Source organism: Aythya ferina, assembly GCF_964211825.1.
Source record: "Aythya ferina genome assembly, chromosome: 1".
In the NCBI taxonomy this organism is placed as follows: Eukaryota; Metazoa; Chordata; class Aves; order Anseriformes; family Anatidae; genus Aythya; species Aythya ferina.
Genome location: NC_140296.1, coordinates 159525088 through 159548442, shown reverse-complemented (window position 1 = coordinate 159548442; position 23355 = coordinate 159525088). Strand labels below are relative to the sequence as shown.

General features: G+C 44.7%; 1 protein-coding gene across 4 annotated transcripts in view; it reads right to left on the bottom strand.

Moving 5' to 3' along the window:
- Nucleotides 1–8421: 8421 nt before the first annotated feature.
- CRADD (CARD and death domain containing adaptor protein) overlaps nt 8422–23355 on the bottom strand; it is a 75685-nt gene continuing 60751 nt past the window's right edge. For all 4 annotated transcript variants that reach the window (XM_084506184.1, XM_084506186.1, XM_084506185.1 and 1 more), the window contains exon 3: nt 8422–9550. In XM_084506184.1, coding sequence (XP_084362310.1) covers nt 9255–9550 — 296 coding nt within the window. In that variant the 3' untranslated portion in view covers nt 8422–9254. The remainder of the gene's footprint in view (nt 9551–23355) is intronic.

The window sequence follows — 23355 nt, the reverse complement described above, 5'->3', positions numbered from 1 at the left end:
GATTCATTTAATCTGACAGGAGTGATGGGGTTCAGCTCAATAAATGTCACGCCTACAGCTGAGACAGGCATCAATTATAGTCACTGGGGTGGGGCCTAACCTAATCCTAGCAAAAACATGTGGTAAAGCAGATAAATTGCACCCAAAAGGGGCCCGCTGCTCTCTCTTGACAATAGAAGGATGTGATAGGAATCAGCTGTGATGTAGGCGTCTCTACTGTAGATTACTAAAGTTAGATTAATCCTTCCCTGGCTTTCTAAAGCGAAATGGTTCGCCAAAGCAATTCATCTAAGTTCCCTCGATAGCCCTAAAAGAGATCCCTCTAGATGTCCCTCGTGTCTATCTGGCAGGTGGGCTGAGCTGTGTCCAGAGGGGCCCATCTTCCTTCTGCTGGCTCTGGGAAGTGTCGGCTGCACGCCTGATCCTTAGATAGCGCAAGGCAGGCAGGAAGAAGCCAGGCCTCCATCTTGCAGGGTTACCTTGCTTCAGGATCACACCCTTGGCCATGACCTCACTAAGGCCTCATTATGTCTTTTGGCTGTCATGTCACAAATGCAGTGGTGCCTGCATGGTTCTTGGGATATCTTTCCTGGCTCCAGGGTTAAGCAGTTAAAGTGACAGAGGAAAGCCTCTGTATAATAAGGAGCTCCACCCCAAGAGATGGTCCTTACCTGGAGGATGCAGCCCCCACTCCCACCCACTGCTGTCCATCTCAAGGGGATCTCCAGGGACCCCAGGTTCCTCCAGCAGCAACTGCTGTCACTCCCTGTGTCCCTTTGGAGGTTCATTATAGTTCTGATATGTGCTTTCTCGCTATTCATTGTGCCTTCTCTGGGGAGTCACAGCCAGTTTATCAGCTACCAGGAGCATGCTTTGTGGGCTGAAAAGCAATTTCCTCTTCTCCTCTTATTGCAGGAGCCTAAAAGGGGTTTGATTTATGCCATCAGTTTTAGATTTAAAAATCTTCAGCTTCACCTTGGTACATTTCCTGGAGATCGGCAATGCTTAGTATAGTAAGCATTTAGTAATGCTTAACAGATGAGCAATTCTGTTATGGCATATGATCATCTTCTATAAACTAGGCCTGGATTTTTCCTACCATGTTAGTTATAGCCACTGTCAAATGGTGCTGTTCCTCTTTTCCTCCTTCACTTACCAAGCTTATGTCCCCAGGAGAGTTCACAGCAGCGAACATGGCAACACTGCCGCTGCTTCTGATCAGCTGCACTTCTGGCTTACTTTTGTGCAGCACTCCTACTTTGTTGCTGTAATGGCCCTTAAAAACATAAGCATTTGCCAACATGCTCAAGTACATGAGAACACAATGGCACTATTGGAGAAACGCTGGCTTTTTAATGAAAAACTCTGCTGTCTGCCAGGGGAAGTGGCATTCACCACCGCATGGACAACTGAGACTCAACAGGCCGCACGCTCCATTACCGGGTTGCTGCTGGGCCCTCCACAAGTACACTGCAGAGGCGGTTTCTCTGGCCAGGTCTACGTGTTTGCCCGGGTATGGGTGCCCCTGCCTGATCCCAGCACAGTGCCTCCAGCCACCAGTTTCCATGTTGTTATGACTGGTGGAGCCCTGGCTGCCTGCAGAGCCAGTCTGGCCTGGCCGCTGCCCACGTGTGAGTCCTCCCACAGGACTTGTCTGGCTGGTAGCACTGGTGGTACCACCATGGGGTAGGGGGCACGTGAGAGCGAGGAGGCTGAGGGCCCATGAATGATTTCACCCTCCCGGAGGGAGGTCTCTGCTGGTGAGTGGTGAGAAGGAGCAAGATGGACTGAAATGTGCTGCCATGGTGCATACCCTGAGGTGCCATTCCAGCCCACACCGGGGCTGCCCATGGCAGGCACAGGCAGGCATGTTCACCAATGGGGCAGGAGCATGCACCTAAGCATAAAGCCCTGCACTTACCCATTCCTCCTCTCCTTGCTGGAGATGCTTATTTTTATGACACTTAAGAGAACAACCTAAGATGAGACTCTCGAGAGAGGCTTTGAAGCAGCCAATGTTTCTGTTGACTTTTCATTTTGTTTCCCAAGGAACCAGCTATTTTGGGTGCGGGTTTCTCTGAGCCAGGCTGTGTATTGACTCGCAGTCCCACACTGGAGCTGGGCGAGTCCCTCAGTGCTCACAGCAACAGAGAGGTTTTGTCATTTGATGGAGTCTGGTCTTCCCATAATGTCCTCCATCACCACAAGGCTGGGCAAGTTAAACACTTCCCCAAACTGGGGCCCAAAAGCCAGCAGGAGGTCTTGCATGAGCCGGAGCAGCACGTCTCTGTCCCAGCGTTGTTCTGGTGCTCACGTCCCTGCACGAGATGGTGGTGATGGCTGCGTGCCCCTCACGTGGCACTAGGAGGTGACAGCCGTGGCCAGGAGCATTTGCTGTCAGCCATGCTTGGCCGCGTGCCTGCTGGCACCTCTTTGGGATGACGGCTGTGCTTCAGTCACTCCTGGTTTATCACCTCGGAGGATCCCTTGCCTCCTGGGATTAACTTTTGGATATGGCAGCTGTGTGCCCTGTGAGCAATGTCCCTTCTAGGAAAGCATGTTAAACCTGGACCCAGTCTGTCAGCTGGATTTCAGGGTGAAATCTGATGTGTCAGTTGTGTCTGCCCACTGAAAGAAAAAGAATAAAAAGACAAATGCTACCTGCTGTGGCATCTGCCGAGGTCAGGAGGACTTCTCCTGACACAAGGTCTCATGGCAGGGGCAAGGAGGTGCTGTGAGCCAGCCCTCAGCTTTGGAGTTCATTTCCTCCTCTCCCACTGCCTTTACTTTTGTTGCCCTGCTTCTTGTCCCCTCTATGCTTGCGGACACGTGTCCCTGTCTGCCCTGTTTGCTTTTCCCTCCGCCTTTAGCAGGAGCCATGGGGGCTGAGTCACCAGAGCCCTGAGCTGCCACCGAGGCAGGGAATCTGACAGCCCATGGCACACAGCCTGGTTCAGGGCTTGACTGGAAAAAAAAAAAAGCACAGTCCTCAAACTCAAAGCAAACTGCTCAGCCAGACTCGGGGTTTCACTTCTAGTTTGGCTTTCTTCAGATGGCTGCCCATGTTCTCACGTGCTTCTGTGATGTGACTTTGGGATGATAGCTCCTGTCATTTTTTGTGCTGACTTCTGTGGGATCCAAAGATTTGGTGCTGTGTGAGAAAACCCTTGTGTGTCACAAGCCCCGTGCTCTGCCCCCTGAAGGTGCACGCCAACCTGCGCCACTCTGCTGAGGCTCCTGTGCTGCACCCTGCTCGCAGCATGAGGGCAGCTCGCTCAGGCAGCAACCCCCCAACATTTATGTGGTAAATAATCCAGCACTTGCTCTAAGTTGGGCTCCTCTCGTAGGAAGCCTGCATCGTTCTACAGGTGGTAGCCCGAAGTGGTTTCTCAAATTTTGCTAAGTCAGGGCCGGCAGTGGAGAGGAAGAATATTTAATTATGGAGACGCATTTTGCATGCAGACATCTGACCCGATGGCACAGAGAGCCCAGCATGAGGCGAGTAAAATTCCATCAGAAGGGTTGATTTCCCAGGTCCATACGTGGCCGGTTTGTTAATGCTTTTTCTCAGAAGTCTTTATTATGGAGAACAGGGGTGTGTGCTGATCGCACGCTGTTTCTTGGAACCGCACCGGGAGGTAGCTCGGGATGGGAATCTGAACAAAAGGTGTTGCTTAAGCATTTTGAAGAATAATCGAGCACTTGTTATGCAGCCTGCTTAATAACCTGAAAGAAGGATCCTTATCAGGAGGCTCCACATGTTCTAGTTATTCAACTGCTTTCTTATTTAAATAAAGCCTAGCAAAAGTGTCCATAATAATAAAATTACCTTACAGAAGACAGTATCACTGGGGTCTGCCTGCTCAGCTCATTGAAAGTTACCTATTTTCCTGTTAGTATGCCTTCCCATCCTTTTTTACAGTGCTGTCGAGTGCCCCTCAGGATCTCAAGGGCAGAGACTTGGCTGTGCGCACCCAGTGCTGTTCCTGCTGAGGTGCCACCACGATGATGGGGCCATCAGCTTGGCCCTGCCAGCCGCAGCTGAGCAGGACTTGGAGCTCACGGGGCTGTGCTGTGTGAGCCAGGAAGCATCACACTCCTGGCAAAGAAGGTACTGCTAAAAAATCAAAATGAACGTCAGCGGAGCGTAAGAAGCTCTGTGTGCCTGCTTCCTAGGGAACGGTGCTCAGCGTGCGTGCGTGAAGAAACTGCTCTGTTTGTGAGGATAACTCTGTGGCTCCTTTAAAAATAAGCCAAAGCTCACTGGCTTGCACTTGCCGAATGGCAAGGACCCTTACCGTGGGACTCCCCCCCCCACAAAAAAACAAACAAACAAAAAAAAACATTGCTAGTCAGGAAGTAGCCCTGAAAATACACCCTGCAGAAGCACTGCTGATGGGACATCTCCCAGCTGAGTCTTTCCCCTGCCCCAAACGTGCTGGTGGCTGTGCCTTTCAGCAGCAGCCCCTGGGGCAGGTACATGCGGTGGGTGGGCACACACTGCTCAGGCAGGGTGACGGCAGCGCTCACCGAGAGCAATAGGCAGCCAGCAGGCGGGCACAGCCTCTGGCTGCTCTGCAAGGCACTCCTAGGAGGCTCCTGGGCATCCTCTCTGCTGAATGAGCCTGCTGCTGGTGCTGAAGAGCTCTGGGTGGCATCTGTGAGGCTGGTGCCTGCTCTGCACACCCCAAGAGGACGTAACACTGGCCATGGCAAGGCGTGCTGGATACTGTGCCCCTGCCAGCCACTCTGGGTCTAAGTGCCTGGCCCTCTTCTGGGCAAGGACTTGGCTCATTCTGTCCTCTGTGCCCCTTTCTGCTCCTCTCTTCTTTTTCCTTTCTCATGGCACTGATTTTGAAGTGGATAGTGCAAAGTAGCACGCAAGGCAGAGAAAAAAGGACCCCGTAACCCAGAATGCTTCCTACACCCACAAAAAGCCTTCACTTTTTATTGCCCCAAATTCATAAAGACTGCTTTTCAAAGGGAGGTAGTAAAAGTACCACGCTTCAGCAGGTTCCAATTAGAGACGGCCTAATCCAAAGCGCATTGAAGTCAATAAGAGACTTTTTGTCTCCTTGCTTCTGGGGCCTGGATCCGACATCCATGTCAGAAATGGCATCTGCAGCATGTGCAGACATTTTAATGCAGTCACTGCTACAGAAGTGCCAGGAGCCTTCCCGCGCCATCAGCCTTTCAGTAACTGCTCCGCTCCGCTGATCGTTCAGCCCTCCCCGACAGCTTCAAGGGGAAATTACCAATTCATCTGTCTCACAACTAAAATGCCAGCTTCAAAAGTGAATTCTGCTAAAATACAGACTTTTTTAATCTGGAAAGACATTTTGAAGGATTATTTCCGTTTCCAGCAACCATGCCTCTTTTTCAGAAAGATATTGTATTCAGGCCAAAAAAAAAAATCACTGGGTTTATTTTTAGGTCTATTTACCAAGTGATAGAAAGGCACCTTGAAAGTAAAAATTATTTTCATTTTGTGAAATGTGGAAACTCATTGTAAATTCACAGAAAGAAAAATCGTTGTAAATACGCAAACCTTTTAGGAACTGCTTTTTCAGCTCTACTTCTGCTGTGTGTCGAGATTAGTCTATGGTTATTGAGAATATGGAAGCTTATAAATAGATTAGCTCTCAGAGATTGTTTTTATTTCCAGTAAGAAACAAAATTGGCAGCATGACTGTATTTAGATCAGATCAGCGTGCCTTTTATATTCTTTGAATATAATATGACTTTGTTTATTTTTCCAGCCTTTAGCAAAATGTTTTATTCCATAGATCGATGGCTGCTGTAACATATGACTCAAGATGGAAACTCCCCCCACATCATCCGGGAGAAGCAGCTCGAAGATAGCTGCATTTTAGTTTTCCTCTACTCTCCAGGCACTGTTTGGAGCAGCGTGAAGCCTCGTTGACCCGAGGAGGTCCCTCCTTTGTGGTAGCACATGTTGCTCGGTGCAGGTGGGAAGTGGTGCTCTTAGTCCTTTCCTATCGCTGTGCTAAGAGTCCACCTCTACTCGCAGGTTACTAAACAGCTTTTATAAAGCCTGCTTACCAGTTAAGAGAATTTAAGTGGGATTTCAACCTCTCCTTTACAGACCGAGGAAGAAAACTGGTGGCTGCTTTTTCCAAGGACTAGAAGTCAAGTCATCCATTCTGCAGAAGGTCCATCAGGGGCCACTTTGCTTTCCTCTCTCAGGCCACCTAAATGCTGCCACAAACCAGAATATAGCAATCGCACAATTTTCACTCAAAAGGCTTTTTCAGCTTCATCTAAGAAGTGCATCAGAAAACACTTGTTGCTGGCCATACCCCGCCGCTTGCTGAGCCCCCACTCCAAGCTATGGCTGAGGTGGGCACAGGCCTCGTTGCCCACCACAAGCAGTGGCTGAGGCAGGGCTGGGGGCTGGTGCCAGAGCTGCCACCAGGCACGGTGGGCAGGGAGTCCCACGTCCTTACCCAAATGTGCAGCAAAGGGAGGGACGGGCGCTTGCTCACGGGGCTTCCTCCATCCTGAACAATGAGAGCTGGAGTCACAGGATCGCCTGTGAGTGACATTTAAACGAATAACACTTGCTCCCAAATTAGCCAGAGAAGAACAAGCCTTTTAAGATCTTTTGGCTGGCCTAAGAGAGAATGAGAGGCGTTGCTATACATCTGAAGAATTAAATTGTCTTAATTGCATCCTTGTGTATAATGAAGTGTTACATACAGAAGAAAAACATTTTTAAATGGATGGAAAAATACACTGGGTTAAAGGAATACTACTGTCAAGTTAAATGTGTCCCTGTATTTGTGTGGTGCAAAAACAAGCTTCAATAAAACTGAAGAGTCTAATAGGAACATTTCCATGAATTTAAAAATAACAGCAATGGAAACTGTCTCGTAAAATAAGTAAACCTCTCCCTTCAATATTTGCAGCTCAAGTATTTCAGCATTAATTTAGGGCCTGGGAATGTGAAAGTAACTATAAATTATGAATTCAGCGCTTTGTTCTACAATACGAGAGACCAGGTTTTAAATTCCATGTCTAGTCCCGGCTCTTTTCATTTCAGTACCACTGCTGGGATGCAGAATTTAGCCCATTTAAAGACCAGTTTAAGGACTATATAGAAATTACCCGTTATGATAGTGACCCATCAAGCTTCCAGTGGTCCATATTAGATACCTGGAAGGATACCTTACTTGTTAGGAAGGTTTCTTTGGCATAAGGTTTCATACCTACTCCAAGCTGTTTCCTTAAAAATGCTCTGTATAGACTAGTTATGGGTAATCTGACATTGGTCTTGCAAAAGCAGAAAGTAAAATCCAAAGTTAATCCAAAGAAGAAAGTACCAGGGCCTGTGAGCACACACATTATTACATTGCTTTACTGCCAGGACTGGTCCTATTCCCGAGCACTGTGTTCAGGCTGGTTTAACTGGGGATGGCTCCCTTGGCCACCCCTTTGTGTTCAGACCAGGGCCGTGCTGGCTCAGAACACGGTAAGGTACTTGCATTTATGTGATGGGGAGCTTCCTCCTGTAAATCAGGCTTTTAGTAGTTCTTCCTGCTCCTTATTTCCAGCTTTTGTTCCTCCAAGCTGCTGCCACAGACACTGCTTTGCCCCTCACTCCGCTGCTTAAGTCCCAGCAGGACAGGTTCAGAGTTCGCACATCCCCTGCTCTGAGCCTTGTCTACCCGAATTTGTCAGGTGTCTCTACACCTGCTCTATGATGGTTTTCAACAAAAAGTATATGCTGGCATTAAAGCATCATGAAATAGTAAAATAAAAAATAACAAGGCCTTAATTGTTTATTGTTTATTTTGGATGTGTTGATAGGTTTAAACTCTGTAAGTAGCTGTAATAGGATATAATTAGTTAAGATCTGAGTGAGGTATAACAGGATCATGATTTACTGAAGGTCAGATCTGTATACAGAAGACTGAAATGCCATCAGATTGCTTCAGGACCTGTAGGAGAACTGATCCTGCCAGGATATGTTCTCTGTTGCCATGCTTCTGAAATACATGGCAGGCAGGGTGTCCTTGAAATTTCTTTGTCTTTCCTAATTTTTCAACTTCAGGAAAAGTCTTCCAAAATCTGGATAGAGGAAGAATTTTTAGAAAAAAAGGCAAAAAGGCTCATTCTTTCCCTAGTATAGAATTCTGACAAGGCTGTTAATCTGTTAAATTATATGGGGCAGATCCTATAAGATGTGAATTTATTTGGCAATGACTCTGTGTAGATTAAATGATCTACCAGAACATGTTCATAAATAGACCTGGAAACCCTGCATCCAAACTTTGTAATTTAAGGTACAGGAAAGCATCCAGAAAGAATTTAAATGCATTCAGCCTCTTATCATCAGGTCTCAGAGAGCAGCTGGCCACTCCTGGATACGTACCATAGTATACAAAGACTCCTCGGACATCAGCTTATCTTCCAGTTTATTAGCTGAGACAAACATGGACGACCTAGAAGTCATCTCTTTTCATAGGTGCCTTCTTGCTCTGTTTACCATCCCCTGCCCATGCTGTGGTCCCTTTTCTGCTTCATATCTTTCCAGAGAGTTCCCCACCCATGCTACACTTAGAGACAGCATACAAGCACAGTGCCTGTCCCCTTGGAGAAACCTACATCCATTAAATAATAATGGGAAAAAACCTCACAGGCATGCCATGTTCCCATTACTTCCGCTTGGGGCCAGTTTCAAAGGTAGATTGAGGTGGCAGCCATCTAGCCTAGCAAGAAACTGTATGTGCTAAAACTTCAACAAATGTGAAATGGGCCACCTGCAATAACTGTTATAAAATTGTTAAATTAGTAACAGTGATTATTCTCATTTCTTACTGGGATATCAGGGAACTAGCACGGAACAGCAGTAAAAGAGGCTCCTGCACAGTCCAGAATATAGGTTAAACCAAGTGTTGCGCCCGCAGTGAAACCAGAAACCTTGCTGAACTCACTGCAGGGCCTCCTGCTTGCAAGGACTTTAAGTGTCACCTTATATCCCCGTTGGAATAGTACAAAAGCGAACAGGAAAGAGTGATCCATTTTTTAATGCCTGCTAAAAATTAATCTGGCATGAAAGGAATTATAAATCACAAGATGCCACAGAAAACTAGAATGTATAAGCTTAATAAAATCACAGTTCTCAGTCCCAGTTCTTCTAGTTTGATGCACCAGATCTTCAATACATCTCAGTGAATCCTCTTTATTTAATTTAGCAAAGTGTGTGAAAGCTCCCAATCAACAGCAAGGCTTCACTCGAGCATGTACTGTATCACAGAAGGATCCACTTCTTCTGCCATCAGACTGGCTTGCAGACTTTGGATTGTTGCTTTCTTCCCAAAACGCTGTCTCCACAGGACAAATGCTGCTACAATCTGTGACTGCACGTTGTGAGGGTGATTGACTTTACATCGATAGATGTCAGTATGGGACAAACCCAAGCACAGAACAATATGCTCCCATTCAGGTCCCAGTCTCTTTGCAAGCTTGTTCATCTGCTGATCTGTTGGTGAGCTCTTCAAAATACATGGTGCAATTTCAGTTACGTCTGTAAAAACAAAAAAGAAAAAGAACATGCATACACGTCTCTAGGCAATGCTGCAAATATTAATGTAAAACCTTGACAAAGGAGAGAATAAGCAAAGCTGAGGTGAAAGAATTAATTAACTAGAGAAACAGAATGCACACTCAACCAGAAAAATGAATTACATAATCAACCAGAAGATTAATTAGAGGAAAACTAATGCTCAATGGACCTTATTAGAGAGCCTGGAGCTTCTGAATGTCAATAATCCAGATATCAGAACTCTGCTCTGAAGCCAAAACTTTCAAAAGTAATTATAGATTTTGGGTTAGCGTACAAGAAAGGTTTAAAAGCAACGTGCTTCCAGCAGTCAGCACCTTCTGAAATCAGTCTGGTTGTACGAGTATGAAACAGTGACAAATGACAAACACAGGACCAGCAAAACCTTATTGCTCCTGTCATGTGGCTCTCTGTTTATACACTTCACAAATAATTGATTCCTTAGTTACCAGGTGTTGCCCCATTTTTTTGCTGATGGCTGTTCACAAGAAATTCTTCTGTCTCCTAAGATGCTACTTACCAGAATATATTCCCCTTTGTGCCCTCTCATATATGGCAAATCCACCTTTGTTTCTGTGTTTGTTTTTTTTTGTTTGTTTTTGTTTTTGTTTTTGTTTTTTCTTCTTTTATTTGAATAAACTGATAAGCGTGGTTCAGGTGAACCTGTATGAACAAGCCATCAACACCGTTTCCCAAAATGAAGCATGAATGTAGCTGTAATTATCATTGGTAAAAAAAATCTCTTAGGCATCGAGCCAAGTATTTCTTAAAAATACAAGTGATCTCTTCACTATGGCAATGTGGTCATTTCAAAAACAACAACAACAACAACGAATTAATTAAAAAAAGTGTTAATAGCAGAGTGAGACGACAGTGCTCTTCAGAAATATGCTGCAAGGGTTCCATCCCACCCAACTGTAGATAGCCCCTCCTGAACTCATTATGCTATGATTAATTATTGCTAAGGAGAGAAATAGGCTCTTCTAGGAGACAATCCATTTCATCGGAAAGAAGATGTCTAAAATAGACCAGATGAATTGCTCCTCTAAAAACGCACATTTCTCTCCGTTGACTATAAAAGGATTGCTGGGTATAAGCTCAGATGTTGACGTCGATGCTGTAAACGCCCAGTGCTGGTGAAATGGTTCTCTGCCTGCAAATTCAAACCACAGACCAGTTGCTTTAAAAAGGTGCATTTAGAAAAGCAACGTATCTGTAAAACATTTTCACTCTCCGATACCTTTTGAGATCACAAGCTGAAATGAACGGTCAATGCTGGCTGCAATTGCTACTCTACTTTTGTCACTGAAGATACTGCGTCAAAACAGAGCAAAAATATCCTCAGGAAAATGCTAATTATAGCCTGCCAATCCGAAGCAGCAGCCTCCCTCCAGAAGAGCTGCTTTGCAAAATCTAATTTATAGCTCCCATACCATGTTCACAGTCTCTGCCACAGCAGAGCAGCAACACCAGAAAGCACCACTCCTTGATTTCCTCAAAAACAAAATGATTTTGCATAGAATACCCAGCGCCTGTGAACATTAATATTGCTTGAGCCCAGACACACATGAGTGCTGCACAGATATGCTGTGAGTAAAGGCAAAATCGCTTTCTGAAGACCATCTAGGTGTCATGGTTTTGGCTGGAATAGAGTTAATTTTCTTCAGAGGCTCACACAGTGCTGTGTTTGGGATTTTTGATGAGAATAGTGGTGATAACACAGGGATGGTTTCAGTCGTTGCAGAGCAGTGCTCGCGCAGAGCCAAGGCCGTTCCTGCTCCTCGCGCTGCCCTGCCAGTGAGGGGCTGGGAGGGGACACAGCCAGGACAGCTGGCCCAGGCTGACCAGAGGGGTGTCCCACACCATGTGGCGTCATGCTCAGCAATAGGGCTGGGGTAGAGAAGGAGGAAGGGGGGATGCTGGCAGTGATGGCGTTTGTCTTCCCAAGGAACCGCTCTGCGTGACGAGCCCTGCTTGCCTGGAAGTGGCTGAGCACCTGCCTGCCGATGGGAAGCAGCGAATGGGTTCCTTGGTTTGCTTTGCTTGTGCACGGCTTCTGCTTTACCCACTGAACTGTCCTGATCTCAACCCATGAGTTCTCGCACTTTTACCTTCCCGATTCTCTCCCCCATCCCACCAAGGGACAGCGAGCGAGCAGCTGTGTGGGGCTGAGCTGCCTGCCGGTGCTAACTCCAGCCACTTTGATCTTTGCCTCTGCATTGCCAAAGGAACTGGGGCAGTGGCTGCTTTGGGAGCAGGGCACAGGACGCACCGCTTTCCCCACAGGTCACCGAGACAGCCCAGGCTGTCCCAGCTATGACAGTGATGGCTGAGCTTTGAGAACACCCTTTGGCCTCAGTGGATCCTGAGACACGAGGGTGCGTGCCGGGATGGCGGCCCCAGCCCATGTCACAGAACTCAGGAACACCTCATCTCCTCAGGCCTCATCTGCAGGCACTGAACAGATACGTCTGTGAAGACAAGGGCCCATGGCCTGCAGGATGAATGTACTGCTGGTGGTGTCAGCAGGGGCACAGAAGGCAGGACCTAGGTGACCCTGTCAGCCCTAACACCACTCCCTGAAGACGGCTGAGCAACACTGGTGGGCCTGCCCCACATTACACATGATTCCAGTCCCAAAGGAGCACCAGGACAGCCGAGTGACTTTTATGAATGCAAATATGAACGCAAGTGTTGGAGAACAAGTAAATTTTACAACAAATACAGCTACAACGTGCCACCAATCTGCTCATACTAAACCCCTGCATTGTCCCATGGTCAGCTACTAGGCGGAAGCCCTGTGCCCCGAGGAGTATGACCTGCCCAGACCGAGCCTCTTGCTCTCACACTGGAATTTTTACATCCAGCAGAACGATTTTATGGTACTGAAATATGATCAAGCAGGGAGGCCTAACAACAATACATGTCAGCTTGTCCATCCAGCCTTTGATATCAGGCAGATTTTTTTACTACAACAAGTATCTTGCCTTCAGCTTGTTATCAGCCCTTTAATAAGAGTAAGAATAAAAACCATCCAGGAAATCTTTTCATCTTGAGCTAGCATCTGATTCTAATATGGATGCAGAAAATTCTGGGACAGAAGCCAAATGTTAAATTTAATACAAAGGCCTGTTATTTTAGGCCCATTTTATTTTCTGTGATAGCTCTTTTTCAGCTCCCATACAAAGTCACCGAGAAAAACCCGAGACAAGTATTACATGACAGGTAACATTATTTAGAGGCATACTGAAATATTTAGTGAGACCATTTCGTTATGACAAATGCAAAATCACATAAAGGTTCGGATATGATCTAGGACTAATAACACCCTTAATTTAATAAACACAAGGGCATTTCAGGTAAAAGGGAAATGCATTTTCAGTCCTCAGCACCCAAGCTGCTTTGGACACACTGCAAAAACATTTAAGACGGCTTTTTTAAGTTATTTTTACTATAGACCCTCACTTATAGTCTGCATTGGTCAGGAACAGGCTGAGGGAGGCAGCAAGATTATAGCAAAAGTTTCAATTATGCAGATCCTCTGACTACATTTGAGAACTACATTTAGGAAACCAAGACCTCAATTTGCATATATCCTCTTCTAGCTCTAGGTGGATCCCCTGTGAAGATGTACATGACAAAACAGACGTGGGCTTAGGCTCAGAGAATTCGTTCCGCACTGTTGGGAGAAATGGGGCCTGGGGAGAGGTGATGTGACTGGCATCCAGGGTGTCACTGGGCTGCTTGCTCATTATCAGGCTTGCTGCAGTGCTCTGAAGTGTATCTTAGACAGGGACCTGGCAGGTGATGAGGGGTTTCCCTGGGAAGATCATTTGCAGCATTTCTACCTCTGGTAAGCACACCAACTGAAAGACCACAACAGCTGTAGACACGGTCTGTGCTGTGAAGTGCCACGGCTGCGTGCTATGGAGAGAGGGAGCCCAGCCTGCTGCTGCTCACACCAAAACCACCAAGCGCCTGAGAAACGGCGAGCTGACAGCTCTTTGCTGGGGAGGGAGCTGACCTGGGCCTGCCTGCCAGATTGCTGGTGCAGCACTGGAACCATGAAAAGCACCTTCCTCAGGGCTGGAAGCAGGGAGGATGTTATTCACCCTGGTTTTGGAGTAGGAACAGACCCAGAGAAAGAACTGCGGCTCCTTCTGTTTGAAGTCGCAGCACAAACAGGTTTCTCCCCTTCACCTGCTCCTTGCCGCCAGCTCTAGCTGTTCAAGGAAGCTCATTCACCCTAAACCTTTATCCCATCTGTCCCAGTTGAAAAAAACTACTTCTGGCCTGTGTGTACATGTGTGCTTCCAGGCTGCTGCACTGACAGAGAGATACGGCCATGCTGGTGAGTGTGGACAGGAAACAGACCTGGATATAAATAGAAATTATCACAGATATGGACCAGACAAAACAGAGTAACCCAGATGCCAAAGATATGTCTGGGGCAAAGGCATCTGGTTGCCACTTTTGCATTTCTTTTCCTTCAGGACATTTCCAGCTTCCAGCATGAGACTACAAGATGTTGTAACAAGCAGGGGGGTGGAAAAGGAACTCACTCCAGCTTGCCCCACTTTGGCAGAAGTGAGAAGATGTAACATAAAGTCCAGTGAAAATGGGCTTTGAATCACTTAAAACTTTTTTTTTTTTTTTTTTTTTTGCTTTTCTCATCATCATCTAGGTGACAAAAAAAGCTGAGATCATCTCAGCTGATGGCTGTCTTGTGTCACTGGAAAATCTTTATCAGCATCAAGGAACTGACTTACTCTCGATATTGACAGAACTCAGTGGGGAGCAAATGAGCTTGCCTCCTGCACTGGGCACAGCAGCGAAAAGCATCGAGGCATTTTTGGGTGATCTGCAAAGTACCCAACTGATTCCTCAGAACTGCCAGCGGCCCAAAATGCCTCACGGTTTTGTACAAAGCACTCTCCTTTATGGCAGTATGGCCTCTCTGTGTGTGGCAAAAAGCATCTGTAAGAGTTTCAGAGATCTTCCTCCCTTATGCAGTCAATTCATTTTTACATGACGTAATGATGTAATGATCATAGAATGATGTAATGAAATATATATATATATTAAAAAAAAAAAAAAAGACTTTCTGGCTTTTGCCATCTGCTGTGTAAATGGTACTTTGATGGAAATAATGTACCTGATTCCCAAGTGCTGAAAAAGTCCCAATCAGCTACCACCTAATCCTGTGAGGACAACTCCATAGCAGTTCAGGATACTGTTAGGGAGCCAGGGATAACATGGCCCACTTGTTATCTAATAACTGCTGGTTAAATTTGCCACTTGGGAAAGGATGTTCTGGGGACTGGTTTCTGCTCCCAGCACTGCCTCTGTATTTTATCTATTAAAAATGATCACTTACACACTCACTGAATAAGAAGGAAGGAGCAGATCTGAAAGAGATCAGAATCCAGGTCTCTCTGAGCTGCACATCCTAATGCCGAGATGCACAGTCATGCTCCGCTTCATTTCCTTTCTCCAGATAAATCATTCCGGAAAAAAAATAGAAAGATTTCCCTGGGAAGGGTCAAGAACACTTCTTAGCCTCCAGAATGGAGCCTGATGGAGAGAGAGAAAACTCTCCTAGGAAGAAAGGGTTACACTGAGACACAACAAAACTGAATGCAAGAGTCCTTGGCTGAAACAAAGCTAGGCAAACAGTAACTATTGTATGATCACATCACAAACAGGCAGGTGATTCTGGACTTCATATCTTGCATAGCTGGGAATGAGACTGCAGAAAGGAGTAGTTTCTTAGTTATGCATCTGGCCTCAGCATCTCCTGTTGGTAGGTGTACGGAGTCCTTCAGTGATCTGGACTCAAGTCCCTAACATTTTTCACTTGACCCCCTAACCAGATCTGGCTCGTAATATCTAAAGAGTTCAAAGCAAGCATTTCAGAGTCCTCTTCAATCCACTTTCCTGGCATCTGGAGTACACTTCTTCCCTGAGAAGTGCTGAAGTTAGAGCAAGCAGTCCCACAAGCAACAACCCAAAGAAGCCTTGTTTACCCCAGGTGTGAGTCCTGCAGCTGATTGACTCCTGCTTCAGCCACGTTCCTCACAGGACCTCTCCAGCTGCCCACTAATTCTCAAGAAATTCATGAAATCAATTCTCTCCACAACAGCATCTGGGCAGGCTTCCTTGAATTGGCCAACAGGTTCAGAAGCTTGTAAGGGTAGCTCCATACACACAGTGGCCCTCAGAAGAGGAGCGCACAGCCTTGCTTACAGTAGGAAACCACAGCAAAGATGTTGGGAGCTCCCAGCGACAACGCTCCACAGAACAATCATCACTAATGCACCAGCAGCCAGTCACATTTGGAGCTCTTCAGCAAAAGGAAAACACATATGATGAAGAATTTGTGCCAGCCTCTGCTTCCCTCCAGCCCCTTCCGAGCGCTGCACACTTACTCCACTAGTGTGAACCATGGACATACTGCTGGATACTGAACGGGCCTGGTCGTGGTTGCCAGACTGTGTGCTGTGTATTTTGGCAGGTGCATTATGTTCCAGAAATCGTTTAATGACTAAATGTCATAACAGCAAACAACTTGCGTATAACCGTGTAGATTCGCTTTAAAGTGTAATCCCCTTGGCCCAAGCACAACAGCCGAACTGGGTCTGTCATGGAGCAGAACAACACCTGGAGGATCAGGTTGGGACAAGCTTTCGAGAGCACTGAGGTGGGGTTGCAGAACCTGAACTGGAGGGTGTAACGCCCCTGGTAAAGGAGGGAGCTGAGACTTCAGAGAGCTGCAGCCCCTCATGAGCTGCCAGAGACCCCGGATAAAAGGGAAAGAGATTACGAGTCTTGGCTCCCAGTGGGTGCTGTCCTTCACTGAAGTCAAAGACCAGAAGGTGAAGGTGGTGACGGTGGGAAGGGTGGAACAAACAGGTTAACTGCTGAGTAACTGCAGGGGGTGGGTTGGCTGGATTTGTTAGAAAAGGGGGTGGGTGGTGACAGTGGGCCTCCTTTTGTGCGCTGCTCTTCTGCTTTCCTTTCAGCTGTTCCCTCCCAGCCCTGTTCTAACAGGCGGAACGCAGGCAAATGCCTGCCCTCCTCGCACAGCACATCCAAATCCACCAGTGCTAAGCCAACCTGCGGCAATGGATGGCTGGAGTGCCAAACGGGAAAGTATCATGCTAGATATACAGCATTTGGCAGCACTGCATGGGGAGTGCAGCACTTATTCTGTCCTGTGCAAATTAAAAATGGTAATGAAGCAGCATAAGGCTATTTCCCTGTTGTGAACTTCAGAAGGTCTGATTCAGGATCCATTCAATATGAGACACTAGCTCAAATCACTGATCAGTAAAAAAAGTAGAACAGACTATCCAGAAACCAACCCCTGCTCTATAATTTGGGTGTTGTTTTTTCTTCTTGTTGCTGCTAATTAAACACCAGACTGATTCAAAGGCAGGGAAGAGAACACTGGTGTTTTGTAACAGCTCCAAATAATCATGCTCCAGGGAACGTGGAAAAATATTTCTCTTCCATATATCACCGTGAAGCTATTTTTTTTCTATAACTCTGTGAACAACATGGAGCATGCAACCCATCCAAAGTATGTTCAAAACCACTAAGGTCCACCCCTGGTCACTGGGGATCAAAAAGTGTTTTACCAGGGAGCGAGAAAAGTGGAACCGTATCCTGTAAAACCTGAACACTGACAGCTGACCCCATTATAGATATCTTTCTGTACATAAGGTTAATACGCTCAGATTAAAATAATTTACAGAAAAAGATTAAAATGACTTAGAGAAGATGTATAGCCTTCTGCTTTTAGCATGTGCACAGCTGTTTCTATGTCAAGTTCGCAGACTGTGGTTGTTGCTCCACTTCTCTGTGCTTGTTGCCTCCTCTGTAGGTTTCTGCTCACTACCAAAGAGACAGCCATGCCTACCTCTTTCAACCTGTTTGAGTATATCAGAGGACACCACTGAATGATGACAGCCAAGTATACGCTGATCTCTGCTTGGGAACTCCCTCTCCTTCCGCAAAACTGAATTAACATGGGAAAATCCTGGGGATGGAAAACCTACACCTTTGCAGGAACAGCAGGTCCAATTAGCTTCCCAAGAATGCCTGTATAAATCCAGAATAAATACTATCTCCTCTAATGCAATCAAGATCAAATCTTGGTCAGTTAAATACTCAGACTGAACTACAGAATGAAACCTGCACCTTAAGCACATTAAAAAAAAAAAAAAAAAAAAGTAAAATGCTGCACATTTTTTCCACTGACAACACTACTACAGTAAAACGAAATTGACAGAGAATTTCATGTTGAGTATCTGCCATAGGTATGCTTCACAACTGGAGGATTTTAAAGTTTCTGTAAATTGATAATTTCTGGTCTGATGAATCCACACAGTCATTAATATACAGAATGTGTATGTTTAAAAACCAACCTCTGTCAATTAGTGATCATAAAATACACTTAGCATAAGTGTACTTCTATTATAGTAATTTACATTTCCACTTCTCATAATTAAATTATCAAAGACACTAATCAAAATGAAAGTAAATATAAATTATTAAGATTGGCTGTGTTCTTCCACATCGTGCTGTTTTTTTAAAACTTGCACTGCAAGATAGGAAGTTCTCTGTCTTATTTTAAATAAATTTGAATATAATACCATGGCAGTCAACATGCAGAAAAAAAAATGTGGCCATGATTTTGCAATAATCAAATCTATGGCAACTTTAAATGGTCTCCCTCAAGTGAAGCAGAATTCACCCATGGTACCAGAATTCACCCATGGTTCAACTCCTACCTGCCAAAATCCTCCTGGGATTCTGCATTACTGCAGTAATTAAAAGGTCCATATATCTTCATTCACTGGCACTCTCTTCTCCTTTGTGCTCTCTAAGGCTCCATGCTTTGTGACACTAACTGCATTTTTGGTACCGGGGTATGAAAAGAAGGCAGCATAAAATTTTGTAAAATTCCAGGCAATTCTAGAATGCAGATGTTTCTATTTTGGCTCGACACCAGCAGCAGCTAGTTCATGTATTCTTTATCACTTGCTAATGACTGCATAGTAGCTGCGGATGTGGCAACAGACTGCTAAAACCTGAAACATAAACATTCGGAATTTGTGACGAAAGTTTTCAGTTGTATTCTCACTATTCAGTTTCAGTAGCTGCCCAGTCTTGAACTTCTTTGTAATGTGTCTTACACGTTTTGGACTTCCACAGATTTCTGCAGTACTGATGACCTTCAGTACCAGCCCATGTTTAATCCATGTTAAACAGATTGACAGGGAAGCCCCTAAATAAATCCAAGCTGTCTTAAGTTTTCACCCTTTTCAAGCTGTAGGAAACAACCCCTGTGTTTGAGGAGCTGAAACAGAGCCACGTTTCACTTTTCATTTGCTTTTTATTGGGAAGAGCAGGGATGAAGTTTCAGCAGTTAATGCTGTGGATTTTATTCTGTGACCTGTGTGAAAAATGAAAGAATTACAATCCTATCTAGTATTTCTCTGCGGTTGCATACCATGAAATCAGATAAACGATTCCACAAATAAAATGGTGGCTACAGATGCATACAAAGAAAATAATGTCTGTGCAAAGACAACACAAACACAAGAGGTTATAATATCTGCTCTCTTTTTAGGCAGGATTACCTAAGCATTACAGATAAGATTGGATTGAATTATACTGTGTTTTTATACTTCTCTAGTTTTTGCAGGATTTGATACTGACTGCTCCTGTACCTGAAGTGGAAGCAAAATTTGCTGATATTTCCCATGGATTTCTATATTGTTGTCTGTAAATAAGCCGTGTGCACCAGAACTGAAGCCACAGCTAATGACTGCATCCTTGCAGTGACACCTTTGGTATAAATGCACGAACGAGCATGGAACTAAAGAAAAAAGCAACGTCTAGTTAATGGAAAGGTTCTGAGGAACACCTGAGCTTTTAGGAATTATTTGGAAGAACTGCTTAAATAAATCTGATGCCTTGAAAAGTTATATGGGAAGAACAGGTGTGACAGTGCTTTTAGAAGCCAGGTGCACCCATCTGCTAGCACAAAGCTACCTGATTGCGTGACGGAGCAGAGACAAGACTCTCTGGCTCACATGCCATCCGTCACACCAAGAATCAAGACTAGAAATAACGCTGAAAATCAAATTCTAAAGTATGTCAGTGGATTTCTATATAATTTTGAATACTCTGCAGTTCTTAGTGAATTCAGTAGAGTTCAATAATACTCATGACACATTCAACCATTAATTACCAGTCTGAACCATACAGAGCCATCATTTCCCTCAATCAAGTCTCTTCTCCATCCTATCACAAATAATAATTAACAATCAGAGGATGGTTGTACGAAGCCATGACGATCATAAAGCGCATTAATACTTGCAGTAGACTTCTTGTGGTTCCATAGGAAGCAAATGTTTACCCAGGTGGGCAGGGCAGCTCTGACAGAGCAACTCACCCACTCTAAGTGCAAAACAAAGACAACTGGAGCAATTAATGATTATTTTGTCAGCTATGTGACAAACTCATCATGCAACTTTTGTCACGGGGATTGAAATTTAACTTCTTGTGACAGAAACCTCTTGAATGCTTATTTTAAATAGCTGGAGCTGTCTTTCAAGGAGCTGAGGCAAGTATTAATTCTGCTGTTCCTTTGCAAGTAAGAACCACGGCAGAATCTACAGGATGTTTATCTGCCGAGCACAATAAGTAAGTAATTTTTTTTTCCTAGCAACTTTCCTACCAAGAAATCTTTCTAAAGGCTGCAGCATTTCAACAATAAAATCATGCACTTGGACTTAGCTGTAGATGTTTCTCTCCTGCAACAACAAAACTAACAGTGCCAGCATGAAGGGCTGTTTTGTTATGTAACACAACCAGTCACACATTTTTCCCTTGCAGGACTTAAACCAAGTATGACAACAAGCCATTATACTTAGCCTTGATAAAACTGTTCATTCTGCCTAGAGATTTTTCTTCGAGCTGGCTCTTCTTTTTGCCTTGGCTTCAGTAAGTCAGAAATATCAGAATCAAAGATCTGCACAACAGATGGAACTCGGTTCAGAAGAATGCCTTTGGCTGGTGAAGATCTTTGCCTGGCAGGTGTCAAACCAAAATTAATACTGCACATATTATGCTTTACCGAGTTTCAGATTTTAGCGAAGTGAGACTGCGTTCCTTCCTGACCACAAACATATATTAATAGAACAAGCCATGCAGAGCAAGCTAAAACAGTGTTATCATTATGCTGAATCCTTCACTGCTTGGCATTTTATTTAATCATTTACACCTGTGAGAAGCAAATAAACAAAGTGCTACCAACAGGTTAGCCGAATGTCTCTTTATAAACATTTTGCACAGGTGCAAAAGACTTCACAAAATTTCGTGAAGCAACATGGACTTAGATCCCTCCTATTTCTTTTTCCCTCCTTTTCTTGTGTCAGGGCCTTTTTCCTTAAAGGCTTATGAACTTTAGTAGAGTTTCTGACATTTCAAAATCCACAGGAAAACCAGATACTGGTACTAAAATACACTACTCAGCTCCGGCCGGTCACTATGCCTGGCATGCCAAGCCCGGGTTTCAGCAGCCCGAGTCACAAGGCTGGGTTTTCCATAGGTGCCGGGAAGGGCAGCTTCAGGTGTCACCATCTGCTCCTCTGCATTGCCAAAGGAGTGGGAGGTTCAGCATCACCACTGGCCCTCTCTCGTGCCAAGTCACTTGAAGATTTGAGAGAAATTAACCTGGAATCTCATGACTTGTTCGACACTGCTGAACTGCCTAAAAGCAATTTCAGCTGACTGATGGGACAGTAATTTTAAAAGGTCACAGTCAAAGGACTTTTAATCATCTGTAAGGCAAACGACAGATTATATCTGTGTGTGCATACGTGCATATACATATGAACATTTCCAATTTCTTAATAAAAAAGATGAAAGTCTCGTAGGTATCTGCAAGTCAGATTCACCCCCTTTTTAATTTCATTTCCACAGATTTGGTTTAGGGAACTGGCACACCACCCTGTGAGGAAAAATGATGGAAAGAAGACAGTGGGTGCAGCCATTGCATACCCAGAGGACCTATTCCACTGAGCACTTTACGTGACCGGGGGGCTGGTGAGTATTTCTTTCCCCTCTGACTCAGTACTGATCTAATACCCGGCAGGATTTGCTCGCCGGCGTGCTTCGTGGCTGTCCTGGGACACGGCACTCCGACCAACTGCGCTCATTAAAGGTCCCAAGGCAGTACTGAAAGCAACGAGGTGACTCACTGCTGTAGCTGTGCGCTTGAAGGCTGTGGGCCCAGTTACTCTTTTTCTCACTCAGGAATAGGATTTTGCCAAAGTGACTGAAGCAAGTTCAAAATCAAACAAGCTATTAGCAAACACGTGTATTACTCGGGATATTTGTGTAAGATTTATGCCGGTATTAGTGGGACAAGTCCTACACAAAACTTAAACATCAAAAACCCTTGTGCTCCGATGATTAATTTTCCTATCTCGTGCATACAGAACAATGTTTTCCCTCACAGCCTTCTAGTCTACTAGCTGCCAGGTTTTGATCCAGTATCAAAATTTCAGTCACTTTGGCTTTTGTGTGTAGCAAATCAGAAATAAAAATGTCTTAACATCAGAAATGAAAAGGCTGGGAGATCAGACAGACCATAAAAGACTTGTTTTACTTGGTTTGGGAATTTTACATAACTATGCCTAACCTAAGTAAGATTGAAACAAAAACAAAAGACAAAACAAGAAACTAGACAATTCCGTTCTGTCCCAGAGATGCAGAAATACAAACTATGCTTGTATTCCCATGGGAGCCAAAGCTGAAACTGTGCTACGAACAAGCAAGAAGGGCTGCTTATTTGCTCCACAACTGTTCTTGTCATGACAGCTACCTCCTAAAGTTAAAAATGGTAAAGCAATCTCAAAGAAGAAAAAAAAAATAAATCTTAAGCAAACATCTTTCTAGTTAACAAACTCATAAACAAAGAGATAAGGGCTTTTTATAATGCTGACAATTTTCGTGCTAGAACTGCAGACTTCACTGTTTTTCTCTTCCTTCCTTTTTCAGAGGAACTGCTAGGTGCTGGTTGACTTTAATACAGAAATAAAACACGTGGTGAAGCAATGACCTTCTAATTGGTTTTGGTGTTAGCCAAGGCTGAATATTTTGAGCCTCACACTAAACATGTTACCTAATTTTGTGTGGGGGTTGCAGTAAGACTAACCAAATGTTTTTGAGATGCAAGGCTGACACATTCTGAGAAAGTATCCTCAAATTTCTATTTGAGGAAATACAACATACCACATCAGCATATGTGAACTGTGTAACAAACTACACAGAGCCCTGCTACCTAACCTGACCTTTTACTTGCACTTTAGTGTGCATAAATATGATGATAACAGGTACAGAGGGTTCGTCTGCAAAGTTGACAAGTTCAAGTGCAGAAGACAGATGAAAATTTGGCTTAAATGCATTGGTTTTCCCTCAGTTTGTGAGATCCCAGCTTTCTAAGGTGATTATGAAGCCTTGCAGTTCTGTCCTAAAGATGTAAGACTGATTTATTTAAACATCTTAATTTATGTTTTTTAGATTGAAAATAAGGTCTTCTTGTCCACTTGAAAGAGGTCAACAAGAATGTGAAAGTACCTCTGACTCAGGCTTTTTAAGACACATTATTTACTGCTATTTATACTGTAGTTAAATTGTCTTAACTCTTTAGCCACAGCATGCAAAGTCCTTGTTATAGACATCTTGGAATC